Source organism: Electrophorus electricus, unplaced genomic scaffold (genome assembly GCF_041902795.1).
Source record: "Electrophorus electricus isolate QZ-2024a unplaced genomic scaffold, ASM4190279v1 Scaffold171, whole genome shotgun sequence".
NCBI lineage: Eukaryota > Metazoa > Chordata > Actinopteri > Gymnotiformes > Gymnotidae > Electrophorus > Electrophorus electricus.
In genome coordinates this window covers 74,646-90,884 of record NW_027658452.1, presented here as the reverse complement: position 1 = coordinate 90,884, position 16,239 = coordinate 74,646, and the positions used below count along the sequence as shown (strand labels likewise).

The 16,239-nt window shown below is 36.2% G+C and overlaps 1 protein-coding gene across 2 annotated transcripts; it reads left to right on the top strand.

Annotated features, from left to right (window-relative positions):
• Positions 1-551: 551 nt before the first annotated feature.
• On the top strand, positions 552-9,041 carry LOC113575182 (somatostatin receptor type 5-like). 2 transcript variants are annotated; one of them, XR_014121267.1, is made up of 4 exons: positions 552-1,144; positions 2,351-3,498; positions 4,609-4,801; positions 6,521-9,041. XR_014121267.1 is itself a non-coding variant. In XM_027006538.3 (3 exons), the coding sequence occupies exons 2-3, from the start codon at positions 2,425-2,427 to the stop codon at positions 4,681-4,683; spliced, it is 1,149 nt and encodes a 382-aa protein (XP_026862339.1). In that variant the 5' UTR covers positions 552-1,144; positions 2,351-2,424; the 3' UTR covers positions 4,684-9,041. The 2 variants fall into 2 exon arrangements, 1 of the variants encoding a protein (XP_026862339.1); XM_027006538.3 differs by having other exon boundaries at positions 4,609-9,041.
• Positions 9,042-16,239: the final 7,198 nt, after the last annotated feature.

Sequence of the window (16,239 nt, the reverse complement as noted above, 5' to 3'; positions counted from 1 at the left end):
CATTGCATAAAGTAGGCAATATTTTTTTCAAGCAAACTTGACATGGCAATTTGTTCAGATAATTTGTCAGAAGATTATTTTTGAGAAAACATTGCTAGAAAAGAGCTACATTACTCACTAGCACCACATACAGGATGATACCTCTTGTTACTCTTTTGCAGCTTTTCTCTGGTACTTAAAAAACATTTTTGAAATTGGTTTCGTGATTTCAAAACATCTGATACAGGTGTTTTACACGTGTGTTTATGTGTGTGTAAATTGAATATTATAATATATTATATTATTCTATATATAAGAAAAAGCACAGCCTGAACGTATATATGAAATCACATCTGTTTATTCATTTCAGAATTATTTTTATTTCTTCCATCGCACGGTAAATTTTCGCCATTTTCTATATTTTCGGTAATATTCATTTATAATCAGTAGTCTGAATAATCTGTTTCTAAATTCTTTGTAATGTGACGTATGAAAAAGTCCAGAAGGTGATCAAAAATAAGTTTATTTCTCTAAGGATCAATCTGTGCCGTACGTAATGCAGCTCTAGGCATCTCTCGTGTCTCTGCTATTAAAAGCGAAACCTCCCTGGACACAAAGCGCCACGCCAGGAACTATGTCATGACACTCGTCAAGATAAATACCACTTGGAGCCTCTGACTTCTGCGGATAAACGTAGCAACCCGTCTGCCTGAACGGAGAGAGCCTTGAACTGCAGCACCTTAACTCAATGATCTGGATACATAAACTGATTTACTTTGCGCAACGAAATGCGAATACACTCAAACATGATATTCGAACATGATATTTGATATCTGATATTTATCAGATAGAATGGTAGAATGACAAGGATGACTTATATGTGTAGTTTTGCTCATGCAAAGTATTTTTCGTGACGCGCAGACCCAATCCCACAATTTCGAAATCGCTAGCACAGGTAACACATGGTGGACTGTCGTGCGCTCACAATCAAAGTTCTAAGAAGACGAAGGAAAACGTTATGACCAAATCTGACTGAATTCCGGAGAATCCGAAAAGAGCATAAGTATGAGTTACATGTCAATCGTCATCTGAAGTAACAAGCGTTTCCAGGTCTTGCTAAGGGACCCCAAAACAAGACCCCGGGGTACCATGGACAGCGATTTAGGTACGTTTGCATTAATAATTGTTACTACTAATATACCAAAGGTATCTGTTTTTATCTGTTCAAAGATATTGATTGTTATTAGTTATTTTTGGTGTGTATTGTTTCCTATGGCTGAAGCACATTACAATCAAAAATTTTGTATAGTTGTGAGAAATTGTTAAACATTTCAATCACAAGCTTTTTATGTGGGAAAATGTCATTCTGAAGTCGTCCCAAACTAATCCACTTCATCATTGTACCGATGAGTGCTCAAATGTCCAATTCACGTGGGGCTAGTAACTACGTATCTGAAGTTTCACACGCTCTGAATATCTCCGCTGACAGTTTGACTGCAGACGGATGTAGAAGCTCATAATTGTTATAGCCTAAAAACATGTAGGTTAGCTAACATGAGTAAACGCACATATTGTTATTCAGTAGTGCAGCAGATATATAACGTGGGCCATAATTAATTGGATACCAATTAAACCTGTAACGGAGGTATTTTTTTCGAGAATGTTAAACATTTAATTGCGTAATTTTTTCCTGTCTTCTTTGTCTTCCTAGTTTTCGCAAAGTAAAACCTTACTTAAGGTTTCTTAAAGTTAAATATTCACTAAATATGATGTCAAATTAAGAGGTTTCTATGAACTAGTCTCCATTTGCAAGGAACTGTTTTTACTCACAACAATGCCATCGTTAGCTCTATGTTTTGATTTGTGGTTCACAGAATTTCAACGTCACCCGGTATATTTGTACAATAGTTGTTGCCCTGTTCCCTTGCATGCCTCATCTCCAGGGAGAATAGGCACTAAATGAAGGTCACATAAACTCTTGTTAAAGCTACACTGGGGGATGTTTTTCTTGGAAAACTAGGCCTACACCAAAATAGCTTTCAAAGCATGATTTTTGCTGAAAATCATAATTTGTGTTTGGAAAACCAACCACGGGTAACATGAAATAAGCCTACTGATTCAACATATTACTTATATATTAGTAATATATTTATATTTAATGATTCATGTTCATGTCCTGTCACAGAAACTCAAAAGCAGTATGTTTCTACACTGCCTTATAAGTTTGGGTGACTTTTTGTGTGTGTTTGTGTTTCTCAATTTTTATAACAAACACAAAGCAAGCCCTCATAACTTTAAAAACTGTATGTCTCATATTTTTTATTTACCATATCTTCTTATTAGCTAACATTATTTATTGATTCATTTTCAGCTGCTTGTTCCAAGAACCTTTGATTACCTAGTGAAAGGACTTGCTGTTCTTCAAAGTTTCAAAGTTCTTCAAAGATGGATGCCCAGAAGAATGCATCTTTTCTTGTTTCTGTAAACGAATCTTTCTTCTATGACCAAAAAGGACATGATAACTCTACAAGATTGCATGACAGTACAAGTATTGTGGCTGTAATTTACCTCATTGTGTTTGTACTGGGCTTAATGGGGAATACATTAGCAATCTTTGTGGTGTTGCGATACGCTAAGATGAAGACAGTTACCAATATGTATATCCTCAACTTGGCAGTAGCTGATGAGCTGTACATTCTTGGACTTCCTTTCATCACCACCCACAATGTGCTGTCCTACTGGCCCTTTGGCACCTTTCTGTGTCGTGTTGTTATGTGGGCAGACACCATCAGTCAGTTCACTAGCACCTTCTGCCTGACAGTAATGAGTATTGATCGTTATATGGCCGTGGTACATCCCATCCGCAGTGCAAAATGGCGGCGACCGAGCATAGCTAAGGTCATAAACTGTATGGTATGGACTCTCGCTTGTATTTTGGCACTTCCAGTGATAATTTACTCAGATGTTCAACCTGATCTCAACACCTGCAACATGAGCTGGCCAGAACCGCGTAACGTGTGGTCAGCAGCCTTTATACTTTACACTACCATCTTAGGATTCTTCTGCCCCTTACTGGTCATTTGCATATGCTACCTACTCATCGTTATCAAGGTGAAGTCAGCAGGAGCCAGAGCAGGGCTCACCAACCGGCGCAGGTCAGAAAGGAAGGTAACGCGTATGGTAGTGATCATTGTGGTCATGTTTGTGCTCTGCTGGCTTCCATTCTTCATTCTCAACATTGTCAATCTCATAATCATCCTCCCAGAAAACAGCCTCATAAGTGGTGTCTACTACCTCACTGTTATCCTCACATATGTAAACAGTTGTGCCAACCCTGTCCTCTATGGCTTCCTATCAGACAATTTTAAACAGAGCTTTCGGAAAGTGCTCTGTGTCCATAAAGCCAATGGGATTGGAGATAGTAACCCTGGACGGGCACGTGTTGAGAGTGCCAGTCAAAATGACCCCTTCTTCTCCCCAAGGAGCACAGACTACAATATGCAAGTCGAGAACCATCAAGTAAGTTGCTTAGATTTTTCTATGCCACTTTACAAGGCTTTTGGATAATTAGATACGTTGGAAACGTAATACTCCTCTTTATGACTTATTAACACTCAGAAATACAAAAACTCAAGATCTTTTGAGTTTAAATGCTGCCATATTGTTTCATTACAGTGTCATAAATATTAGAATAGAATGCTTGAAGTTTATCTGTCTTGAATAAATTAAAATTAAGATCAAAGTAATTGTCACCTATTGACCTGAATTCTAGCCAACAGGTAGATTGTAAATGGCAATTTGTAATAGCATAATCCTATGCAGGAGGCTGTAGGGGGTTAAGAACAAATTGTCCCACAGACAGTGCAAACAGAGGTCAGCAGTGCTTCTGTTCAGTTCTTAATCTCATCTGTAAAATTTAACTGATTTATTGCAGTGTGTGTGTGTGTGTGTGTTAAGGCAGACACAGTCACATAGAATATAAAATGGGGAAAAAAATGTACTGCATGACCTGTGTTAGATAGATGACTTTTGTAGACTGATGGTGTTGCGAAGTGCTTTATATCTTCTGAGGGCATGAAAAAGTATCTGTAATGATGATACTAAGAAAAAGAAAGCAAATCTCAGTATACTTCCCCCTACATATTGCAATTACTACACAAGATATAAGACTTCTTATTAATAAATTAATAATAAATCTTTTGCTTCCCATTTAGAGAACTGAATACTTTCAAGTATTCCATAGGAGCAATAATAACAACAACAACAAAAAAAAAACAATTTATTGATAGCATATTAGGGACTGGAGAAACCAGAATACATTAACAGCTATGAATGGCAGATTTGCCAGGGACATCCCATTTACAACACTGACACTCAATACCCTTGAGACAAAAACTTGAATGTTAGTTTTAATTGCCACCGCTCCCTTCCATGTTTTGGGATTGTAGATTAGCATCACATTCCAGCTTTCTGTCAAGTTTGGATTAAGACTAGACTGAATTTTAACTATGGAGAGAGTTTTTGGACAGGTGTGAAACCTTCAAATGGTAGTGTTAAGTATCTATTTATTTGCTTGACAGAGCCACTCTCTGCACTCTTGCACTCTTAAAGTCTACCATTTTTTTGCAGAGTATTCAGATGGAGCCCGGAGGTAATACCAAAGCGGAGCTTTTGACTTCTGTGATCAGTCAGTCCACAGTATGAGAGTTTTCCACCTTGCCACAGAGCCAAACTGGAAAAGGATAGCGAACTAATCCAACATTGGCAGCATTACTCTATGGACCCTCACTCAATTAACAAGGGAGCAGAGCATCACATCATGGTAAAAAAGTCAAGAACTCAAATATATATTTAGCATGATGTGACACTCTGCTCCCTTGTTAATTGAGTGAGGGTCCATAGAGTAAACCCATTTCCTTTTATAGCCACATTGTGACAGATGATACTGATGGGGTTGGAAAATAACCCTACGCTGGAAATGAGAATACATTATGACTCAAAGTACACTGTTTAGGTCTGACCCAGTTAATGGAGATGGGAACTTTGGGAAGCTGTACAATTCTCGTATGACCTCTGACCTATGACTTGAGCCTTTTGAGAGTAGTAGGAGAGGAAATGCTTTGGGCATTCTGTGATGAGATGGAATGTCAAGATGAATGAAGTACAGCTATGTATGGGTGGCTATTGAAGCAATCTCACAAACTCTCTAAAAGCATGTTAAGTGTCTCAACTGAGTATTAACTAGCCCTTTTGAAATGCCACATGGGTATATGCTGAGACAATAAAGACCATAAGTTATATACAAACATTGGGCTAGTCTTTTACAAAAGCTTAAACAGTTTTATTTATTAATAACAGATTGTCTTTATTTATAAATCCATGTATGTGGTGGATATAAAAGTATCCAAAAGTTTTCTTAGTTAAGACTGAAGCATAACTTAACAGCTTGCATTATTTTATATCAGAACAATGCTAAGGCTTCACTATAAGACTGTACATCATTTAATACATCTGCAAAGCAATTGATACAATTCAGTTGAATCCTGTTGGATATAATGTGGTGTGATACATTTTTTTTTAGAATTTATTTGTGGCATTTGCAACAAACCCTAGTTATAACAAAACTTGGGTGTTTTTAGTTGTTGTAAAACTGTTTAATAATGAAAGTCTTTTGCTGTTTCATCTATGTTGTGTCCAAAATCTTTGATATGTTGTTTTTGTTGTAGTAATTTACCAAGAAATAAAAGTTTTAAGATGAGTCCAATTGTGTTAAATGGCACAACATTAGATACAAAATCTTAAAAACAGACTAGTTCAGACTATCATTCATATCCATATTTATTCTTGATGTAAAAAAGTAGGTTTGCCTAAGAATCTAGCTCAGTTCACACAAACCACTTTAGCAACTGCATATTTATCTACATATATTTTATGAGAAATTTCACCATAATAAAATATTCTAGAATGTATTTATTGCAACTTTAATTTAGCTAACATCCAGATAGTTCTATATGACACATGATAAACACACACTAATAAAGCTTAAATAATAAGAAAGTCCTTTCAGTTAACAAAGTTAATTTGCTTTTGTTGTACACAAAAGATAAGAATGGTTGTTTCTTTTCTAGTAGAAATGGTTGGCATGTAGAGTTGACTGAACAAACCAGTTCTCCGGGCTGTATCAGCACAGTGAGCATAGAAAAAACAGCTTCAACCTGCTAGCTGAGAATGTGTGCAGTGTTAAAGGTTTAAAGTACTTAAAAATGGACTGCAACAAACCTCATCTCTATTATGGTGAATTTACCACTCTAAGGTTGATTGTGATTAAACTAGAGGCCCATTTCTGTCAGTTAATTACACATGACTAATTTTGAATATTCATGGGTATGTGAAAAATTATTTAAAGACTAGGTGAAAAAACAGGAACTTGAAGAAACTGAGGTTAACATTAAAAGCTATTTTATGGATGTCATAATACTCTATGAAAACATTCCTTTTAACAGTATTTTCTGTGCTGCCCCTATATCTATGTTGTTTACAGAAAACCTGTTTCCTTGGATTCCAAATGCTGCAGGTGCCTGGGTGGAAACACCAGGTGCCCTTAAACACAAAGTTCAGTCCCATATTACCATGGCTGGTGCTTATCTTCAAGGTCACACTGGTGATCACCTCACTGTCTGACTTGTGATTGTTGAACAGCATTAGGAGCTAAAGAACAATATGCAAAAAAAAAAATTATACCATTACTAAAAACTTCTTCCACAGTTCTGAGTCAATTATTTTTGTTTTGTTTATTTTGAGGTAACTTGAAAAACAGACTAAAATATAAAAGAATGTCCATGTTGTTTTACAGTATATGATAATATTGGCAATCCATGCTTCATGTGTTACTTCATGTGCTAAAAACATACTACATGAATGTTTAAGCTCCTATTCCCTATATAGGAATTAAATATAAATGAATGGGGTAAAAATAATTTACATTCCCCGTTAAGGAAGAATCCCTTAAAAATTCCACTAGGTTCAATTCTGACTACTGTATTAAGCATGTTAGCTGTCCTGTTGGTGACTGTTGTTGCAATGTTTTCTTTTAATTTTAATCTGATTTCCAAAAAACAACAGCAAAAAATGTATTTAAAAAATAAATTGGTTGGTTAGGCTGGAATCACTTTGTATTTATGGAACATAATGTGCTTTATGCTGCCCTTTATGAGTGTTCAGACTGTAGCATGTAAGAGATTACGTTGGGAGCAGAAAAGTGATCTTTCATAGTTGTGGGTCTCTAAGGGCCGAGCGTGGGAGAATGGAAATGGCATTGTTCTCCACTTACATTTCCAATGTCATTAAATAAGTCTTCTGACCTAAGCATAGTGATAATGAAAACGCAAGGTTAGCCCTTTTCACTTCATCATCAGGCTCCACTTTTTCAGGAATGACTGGTCATCTTGAAAGGGAGATTATCACAATAAGTAATCAGAGAGGACACTGTCTAAACCCTATTGTTGCAAGGATTTGAAATGGACATGTAATTCTGGATGCCTTTCATTAAAGCTCTTTACCTTCCCTTGAATTCACATGAATAGATACAGGATTGTTGGTTAGGCTGGAAGGCTATAGGAGATAAAGCATGTGACAAGACCAAATGAATGATTGTCATGCAATGGGACAGTGTGGCTCATTAAAGATTAGGAATGCTAAGAACAGCCATTTACATGGACTTCATCATACATGTCAAATTCAAAAGAAGCAAAAGTTGTGAATACTATGTTTGAACTTGTGTGAAAGGGTATTACCTCTTTGGAAACAAAACATGGGTTGTGGTATTAAAAAACTGCTATTCAGATCTACCCAATTCTCATATTTGGTGCTATACATCACCCTTGTATAGTGAAAAGGTTCTAACAAATTGACCTCTGATCCCTAAATCAGTGAACAGTGTCAGTGAACCTCATCTGAAAGTGCCAAATACCAGGAAGTCTGACTCCAAGAGCAGAACGATCATTGGGCAACAGGTGTCAAATTGCTTCCAGGAAGCCACTTTCCCTTTCCAGACCCAAACTGGGTTTGTATGGAAGGTGCTGATTTAATTACATATGTAGTTTTATAGAACTGATGTATATGTATGGTTGTCAATGCACTCATTACAAAGGTTTAAAGTCTTAAAAAAGCAGATGAATAATTAATAATAAGCATTCAAAGCATAGTGAGTCACCTGTTTGTGACGCTCTACATAGCATCTGGTTTGGTTTATTTACCAGTACGTAACGATTAACTTTTAATGTAACCTCTGAAATATCGATGTATACACACTGACCACTTTGTTAGAAACACCTACCTTGTAAGAAAATCTTATAGGTTTGCAGATAAATGTTATAGCCAATTTAGTGTTGCGATTTGTGTTAACCATCTTCTTGCTTCTCATCAGTGGTCAGTTTCTGACCATAATATGGCTTTAGCTGAATATTTTTAGGTGCCAGCTGATTGTGTGTCAGGCACAGCCCTGTTCTGCCTGATACAGAACACCCATTGCCTATTAGAGTTCCACCACCTAAATATGTGTATAGGGTACATATAATCACTCATCTTTAGAGAAGCTCTCTAAAGTAGGTGCACTTAATACAGTGGCCAGTCAGCATAGGTACAATGTGGTTCTAATAAAGTTAACAGTAAGTGAAGATGAGAATTAACATCAAAGGATTAACATGAAGCTGTTCTTTATTGATTCTTGTCTGTCTTTGAGTAATATTACAAACAAGTAGTTGTTTGCACAATTCCTGTGTATAGTATAAACACTAGGCTCTTACCTACAAACAGCTCTGCAACAGTCATCCATTACCTAACCTTTCTAGCCTTTCCACCAAGAAATGCAACAGATAAAAACAGATAAATAATTTCTGACATGCTAAGTCTGTCTATAGTTGCCTTGAGTTTTGAACCACCCCTTGGTTCAAGTAGGAATAGGTCCAAAAAGGTAGAGTGGACTTTGTGCCTGAGTATTGTTCACATACTACTGTGGCAATAGCCAAGTTGTACATAAACGGTTTAAATTTTTCAACTGTTCATACAGTACAGTTAAATATCACTGGGTACTTAAGTATTGAAACATTCAAATAATACAGTACTTAGGTAGCTGTTGATTCTACTTTAGGTATAGTAAGACTGTTCTGTTGTCATATATATATATATATATATATATATATATATATATATATATATATAAAATATGTTAATATGTGGATACGAGAGGCAGGATCCATATGTGGTTTGAGTTTTCATTACACTCAAATGAGTCTATGCTGACATCAGGAATCAAAGCACGTGCAGGCAAACCAAGAGATGGGCAATCCATAAATATAAATGTTATACATAGGAGGCTCAAAAGGCCAGATAACATGGAAATCAAGAGGCAAAAATTCTCAGAATGGTCACAGGTAATTGTACATGTAGGTAGAAACTAAGGGTAGAAATACAAGAACTAATAATAAAACTCAGTGGGGCCATAGAATTCTTCGGGAGGTGCTTGCTTGCCAATGTAAAGGGTACAGTGTGGCAATTATATTAAATACTACATTAATGTATGTGTGGTAATGTCCATATTGTCCATATGTGTTGGCAATGTAAGTGCTAAGTCATAAATGTATAAGTGAGCTATTATAGTAAGCCAGAGTTAATAACACTGGTCAACAGGAAAACATTTTCTATCACCCATGTTCCAGTATACTCATATGTGATTATGTATAGTGGTGCCAAAAAAGTGGCAGACTACTGCTGGACAGTGAAGAGGGATATTTCTGAGTTCAAATACATGCAAAACTCAAATAGTGTATATTTTAGAAGTACATTTCTACACATTATAACTGTAATTCCAGCTTTATTGGTGAATAAATAATATATAATTAATGAAAATGTACACACTTAAAAACCATATGTGATAGAGAAATTCTAAAAACAGATGGGAAGCAAAAAAGTTCAAATGTTGAAGTGGGATTTCATGGGTTCTTTCTTCATATGTGTTGCAATACATTAGTTACAAAGTGTATACAAATGTAAATCTAATACTCTTAAATACTCTGTTAATACACTTTACAAAGAATAAGAACACTATCTTCGCTGTTATTCAAAATGCTATGAAAATATCACATTCTAAACAGAGCCACAGTCTAAACAACAAAGCCACAGTCTAAACAAAAGCCAAAGCCTAACTGGGGTTTTTGTTACAGTAAACAGTAACAAAAAACCCTACAGGAGACTATGACATTAGATGGGCTAAAGTGAGAATTGATATGCTACAGGTCTGTAATGATAGCCATTATATAGTCTTAGATCATCTCAAGTACAAGGTTTTTGATCTTAAGTGAAAAGCCAAACTACTGTAGTATCCAATATTATACAGAAATGTAAAGAGATTCTCAAATGGGGAAAATGTAAAAGGATTCTCAAATGAGCAAAAAAAGGGACTGATGGTGTCTGAGAGGGGATGGAGTTAATACCGAAATATTAAATAACTTACAATGCATGCATTCCTATAAAAATGGTTTTAGAATTAGGAGTTGGGACAGCAGAGCTTTCTGTTAAGTGATTTACATCCTTCAAACAGTTTAAACATCAGTTTGGTTTTAGGCCTGATTATAGTGCATCTACTGCAGCAACTCTATGAATGATATTATGTGTGCCCTTGAAATTCACACAGAAATGTTTTACTCTGTTTATTGACTTGACAAAGACATTTGATACCATCACTCATGTTTTGCTTCTGCAAATTTGGAATATCTTGGCCCTGATGGGAGAACATTTATTTTGTTCACCAACTTACTAATAAATGTTAGTGTGTTATTGCTTATAAGACATAGTTAATTTCTTAATTACATTCTGTGGGGTTTTATTGTTGGTCTAATATTGTTTACTTTATAGCAATGAGGTTGCAAAACAAACTGAAAATTGCAAAATTCATTATTACACAAATTATTGTGTTATGTATTCTGTATTTTATGCTCCTTGTGCAACAATGTAAAAAATTCCAGAAAAATTTGATTTTATGCAAAAATCCTTGCATAACTTTAACCTAATGTTAAATTAAGAGAAGGCTTTTGGTGTATTTAAGTACCCTCAAAAATATTATATATATTTTAACTATAAGTATATTTAACTAAATATAAATTGAATGTTACAGTTATTGACCATCTTTCACACTATAAATACTTTGGCCATAAACTATATTATAGTTGGGTCAAACAATTCACTTTAACACAGAAGTGAAGCATATATATAAGCTCTGTTGGAGTGTACCAGTGGTCAAATAGAAGGGCATAAATTGCACTTCCAAAAATATGCTAGCACATACACACAATCCAGTACATATGCTGTAAATGTACTTTTAATATTCTAACACACACACACACATTTATAAACATACACAAACATTACACACACACACACACACACACACACACACACACATACACACACACACACACACACACACACACACACACACACACACAGAGGCATAGAACATCTTGTCTCTCTGCTAGGAACCTAAATGCCAAAAGCCCAGGATGTACTAGCACTAAGGGAAAGATGGAAAAATTGACATGTTTTGAGGAACATACAATAGATGGTATGTTGGTATGACATGGAATCTGCCATGATTCCAGGAGATAAGCACCATAGGAAAGCAAAACTGATCTTGCTACTGTGCTTTTTAAATCCTGTCCAATCTAATTACTGTAATCAATGAACAAATAAGAAAAATGAGAATCTCCTAACTTTGTAATTCACTTAGTAAGTCCTTTGTTCATTACACTGACATGCCAAAAGTGTATCAAGATTATTTACAAAAGTCATGGAAAATGTAGCTTTCAGGGCCTCTGAAAACAAGACAGCTGGAAAAATGGGGAAAACAGCCACATATTCCTGATACTTATCTGCAGACACCAGTAGCACGCCCATATGTCGAGAATATTTGGGCTTAGGTCAGTGTGTGTTTTTTCAAGTCACTTTTTTATTTTACAGCAAAGATCCTTCATATTTGATACATGCCTGAAAGAAGGGGTCAAATATGCATTATTTCAACTCCCACAACTACATTCACAAACCTTAGATGCCAACAGAGATCATTAGTGACAAACATGAAACCTGTGTCTAAAACATATTCAATGTCAAATATATAAAATAGCTAGGAATTAGGTGAACAAAATTCAGAATGAAGCTTTACTATTAACATTGTAGCCATCTGAGAATAGCCATCATGTGAGTAGTCCCACAAAGTGCCTATTAATGCTTGACTGATTGATTTTTTGTGCTGTAATAATCTATTTGACTATATAGAAGACTACACTAGAACACTATAAACAAGACTGCACTTTGGACAGGACAAAAGTGTCAGAAAACATTGTTACCTTTTTTCATTAATAGTTTATTAATTATTAGACACCAGCCTAGTAGTTTATTAGTTATTAGACACCAGTCTAATTCAGTCTAGTTCAAATGACTACAATATATTTCTAAAGCTCTTCCAGGGTTGGTATAAAATGAGGCATCAGTGTATATAAACAATTACCAAGCTATTACTAGATCATTTACATTTGTGATTAAAGCTGTGTTTTCACCCATCAGTCATTTAGTAACAAAGCCACCTACTTTACAAAGTTAGTAAACATTATATTAAGAAAGTAATTGAGAAATCAGGTGAAAATATAGACCTAGCTCAGAAGGGACAAATGCAAATATGCAAAGTAATTACCCACTTGCCACAGTATAGCCAGTTTTGCCTCACAGGGGCCATGCTTTCATTAACAATTCTTATAGAATGTAGGATGTGTATGATAGACAAAAAGAGTAGTGTCAGACATATGACATGCAGTCAGTAGTCCAGTGTGGCTGGTTTCAATGAGTTTCAGGTGTGGTTGTTTTGTTAATACATTTGGGATATTCATAATTTATGGGAACAATCATCATGAGTTTCAAGGTTCTGAAAGTATCTACCGTCATCATTACTGTATGACATACCTGAAGATTTAAAATTTCAAAGTCATCTTTTCATACCATTCCCAAAATCATTATTATAACAATCAGGCTGAGACACAAAAGTTAAGACCTGTCCAGATGTATTAAAGTCTACAATACAACAAGCAGAGACCAGTAAAACATGCAATGAGTTCAGAAATTGTAAACAAGCCACTACAGGTAAAGCATAAATAAAACAAGAAGCAAATTCTAAGTTTGATACAGCAGTATAGCATGACACAGACTACTTAGAATCACCCAGAGAAACAGTAGCAAGCTTCACTCAGAGAACTGACAAAGGTGAGTATGGTAAGTATCCATATGGTAAGTTTCTATAATCAGGGCCAAGTGTAATGAGTATGGTAAATACTAAGAATAAATGAGTCCATAATCAGGGCCAGGTGCAGATGGTGCAGAGATATATATATATATATATATATATATATATATATATATATATATATATATATATATATATATATATATATATATATATATACTAAGTATTTATAGAATGAAATTTAAAATATATTTGCATTCAAGCTCTAAAATGCCCAAATATGGAGACAACATTATGGTACAGGAATAAAAATGATCAAACCATTGTATCACATTTTTTGGCACTCACATAGGAAGAATGACATATTACAGTGAATTTGAAAGTTTACAATACCCTCTATTATATCTCTTCAGGAAAAAGATGCAGATTTATTTGTAGCATATTTTGGCTTACATTAGAGTTAATTAAGTATTTAAAACTGGTTTCAGTTTCCTGTGACAAAACATATTGTTGTTAGGTTGTAGAATAGGGGTACCTGAACTGCAGAGATTGACTGTCCTGCAAAGCACAATTCAAACTGACCTAGCTCTCTAGGACTGGAACTGGACACCTGTTATAAAGACAGTATCGTCACATTAAAAAAAATGATCTATCAAATAGATAATTATTATGTTACAATTGTTTTAGAAAATAGGGTATAGAACATAAAAAACCTGAGAGAAGAAAATGTTCAGTACAGTGTCCTTCAGAATCATTAGCCGAATGTGACCAGCAAAATGCTGGTTGCACATTACTGTCATAACCTGTATCAGCAGAGCTGACAGCAAATCTGTCATAACCTGTTTCAAAATTAAATTATTCCTCTTTATTGTTAGGGAGCCAGGTGTGTAACCCTTAAAAATGGGCTCTCCAGTCATAGACATGGAGAGAGATCTATCTTAAGACTGCCTTACAGACTTTGGCGTGTAAACAAAGGGTGCTCAAACTTTAAGAAAAATGAAAATACACGATATTTCTATAATCTCTGATATATTTACCCACATTTGGTCTCTGAGTGTGCATTTTTCAAGTTTCCTCATGTTTTTTCTTGGTGTTTTAGTCAGACTGGCACAGATTATTAAAACAGGTTGGAATCACACTGGTTCAGAGCAATCATCTTGCCATAAATGGATGAAGATTATTAGTTACCAGTATGGAATTTTTGGTTTTATTTGTGGATTCACAGTATTGAAAATGTTGCAGTCTAATTTAGTAGTGGGAAACCACTAAGCAGATAAACAGTACCCAAGCCAGAGGAAACCCATAGCCCAGCTGTTCCCAGGACCTACTAGATTGTTTTGTCCTGGGAGACAAGAATGGAGTGAAGAGTGGTGGGAGCCAGAGCTGGAGAGGTGGTAGTCTTAGCTATGGTTTTATATAGTTGTATAATAGGACCTCTTCTGCCCATGACTTCCTGGAGCTGCTGCACTTATTTAGAGGAAGAAGACATTCTTCTCCCAGAGGAGTATGTGTGTCCGGGGCCAACAAAAACTGTAGCCCCTTCCATTATATTTCTCGCACTCGTCTCGCTCACTCAGTATCCCTCTCTCTAGAAAATTGGTATTTCCCCTTAAGCGAAGCAAAAAGCTGTAGCCTAAAGATGGGCTGGTCGCAGGACCCGGGCAGTACTTCCAGTTAAAAAGCAGCCATCGTTTCCATAACCCAAAGCCCTATCTCCCTCTCCCATAACCATTATCACACACTGCTCAACCTGTGGACAAACTGGGCAAACCATGCTAGACAAAACAGCAGAGAAAAAATAGGTTAGGTGCTGGATGCCCAATGAGTCTTGATGTTAGATGACCTGATTTAGCCTGACTCCAGATAATGTTGGGGAACACCATGTGGGTCTTGAAACTAAAGTTCCTACAGTAGCTCCAAACACTGCTACTCTCCTGCTTGGTGATCCAGAGGTTGACCCCTTGCCTGAGATGACACCCCTACCACCTGGTGGTCCAGATATTAACACCTCATCAGGACTGACATTGACAACACATCTAAATGATGTCACATCACTGCTCATATGACCACCAGGCAGGGCTGTTCTGTAGGATCACAGCGGCTGATATCAGTACAGCATCTGCTGGTGGTCAACATGCTCACCTCTGCTGTACTCAAAGGCCAGGTTTGAGTCTCAGGAGGGGACATCTATGCTGTCCCTTGCCTGCAGGTGCTTTCTTGTGCTCAGAAGGGTGCCAGCTGGCTTCTCTTGGGATTGGTGTTTCTGAGTGGTGTTTAAAGAGGACTGTTTCAGGCAGCAGTCACACCACCTGTTATTTAACACCAGAGGCTGTGGTGGTGTGTAAACACTTTACCATCAGGATTGTCCCAGTTTAACTGCTTCAGATGATAGACTCTGCCTGAGCAGTTTGCCTGTAGTTAACATATTGTGGCTTAAAACCACACTAATCATCATAGTCCATTCCACTTTTATTTCTCTGAGACAAGTTAAAGAGCCTTGATATTCCTGTATGCTACTTTGAGGAGTAGGGATAGTACCAACATCTCTACACAGGCCTTATTAGTGACCCAGTGATATACTAGCAATCAGCACTAAAAGTTGAGACAATTCAATTAGAAAAGGTACATGAGAAATTTCTGAAAATTGTGCACCCTGTATCCAAAGAAACCTCTAAACAAATTTAGCATTGCTTTAGCAAATGAACCACGTGAGCAGGTGTGAGTGAGAAACTTGGTGGGGTTTCTTTCATTTCCTTCATTTCTTTCAAGAAACTATCCTGAAAAATAAAGAAATTGCTTTTGTGCTTTATGCACATAAATAATCAGCTATTAAGACTGTTTGTGATCCAGCTGCCCATGTAAATTTATATTTTAAAAGCTAATGATATGTCAGTCTGTTCTGAATTTAGTCTTGCACTGTTCTGATACTCTGATCACTTACTTCTCTATCAGAGTGGTTTGTGCTTTCCAGATGT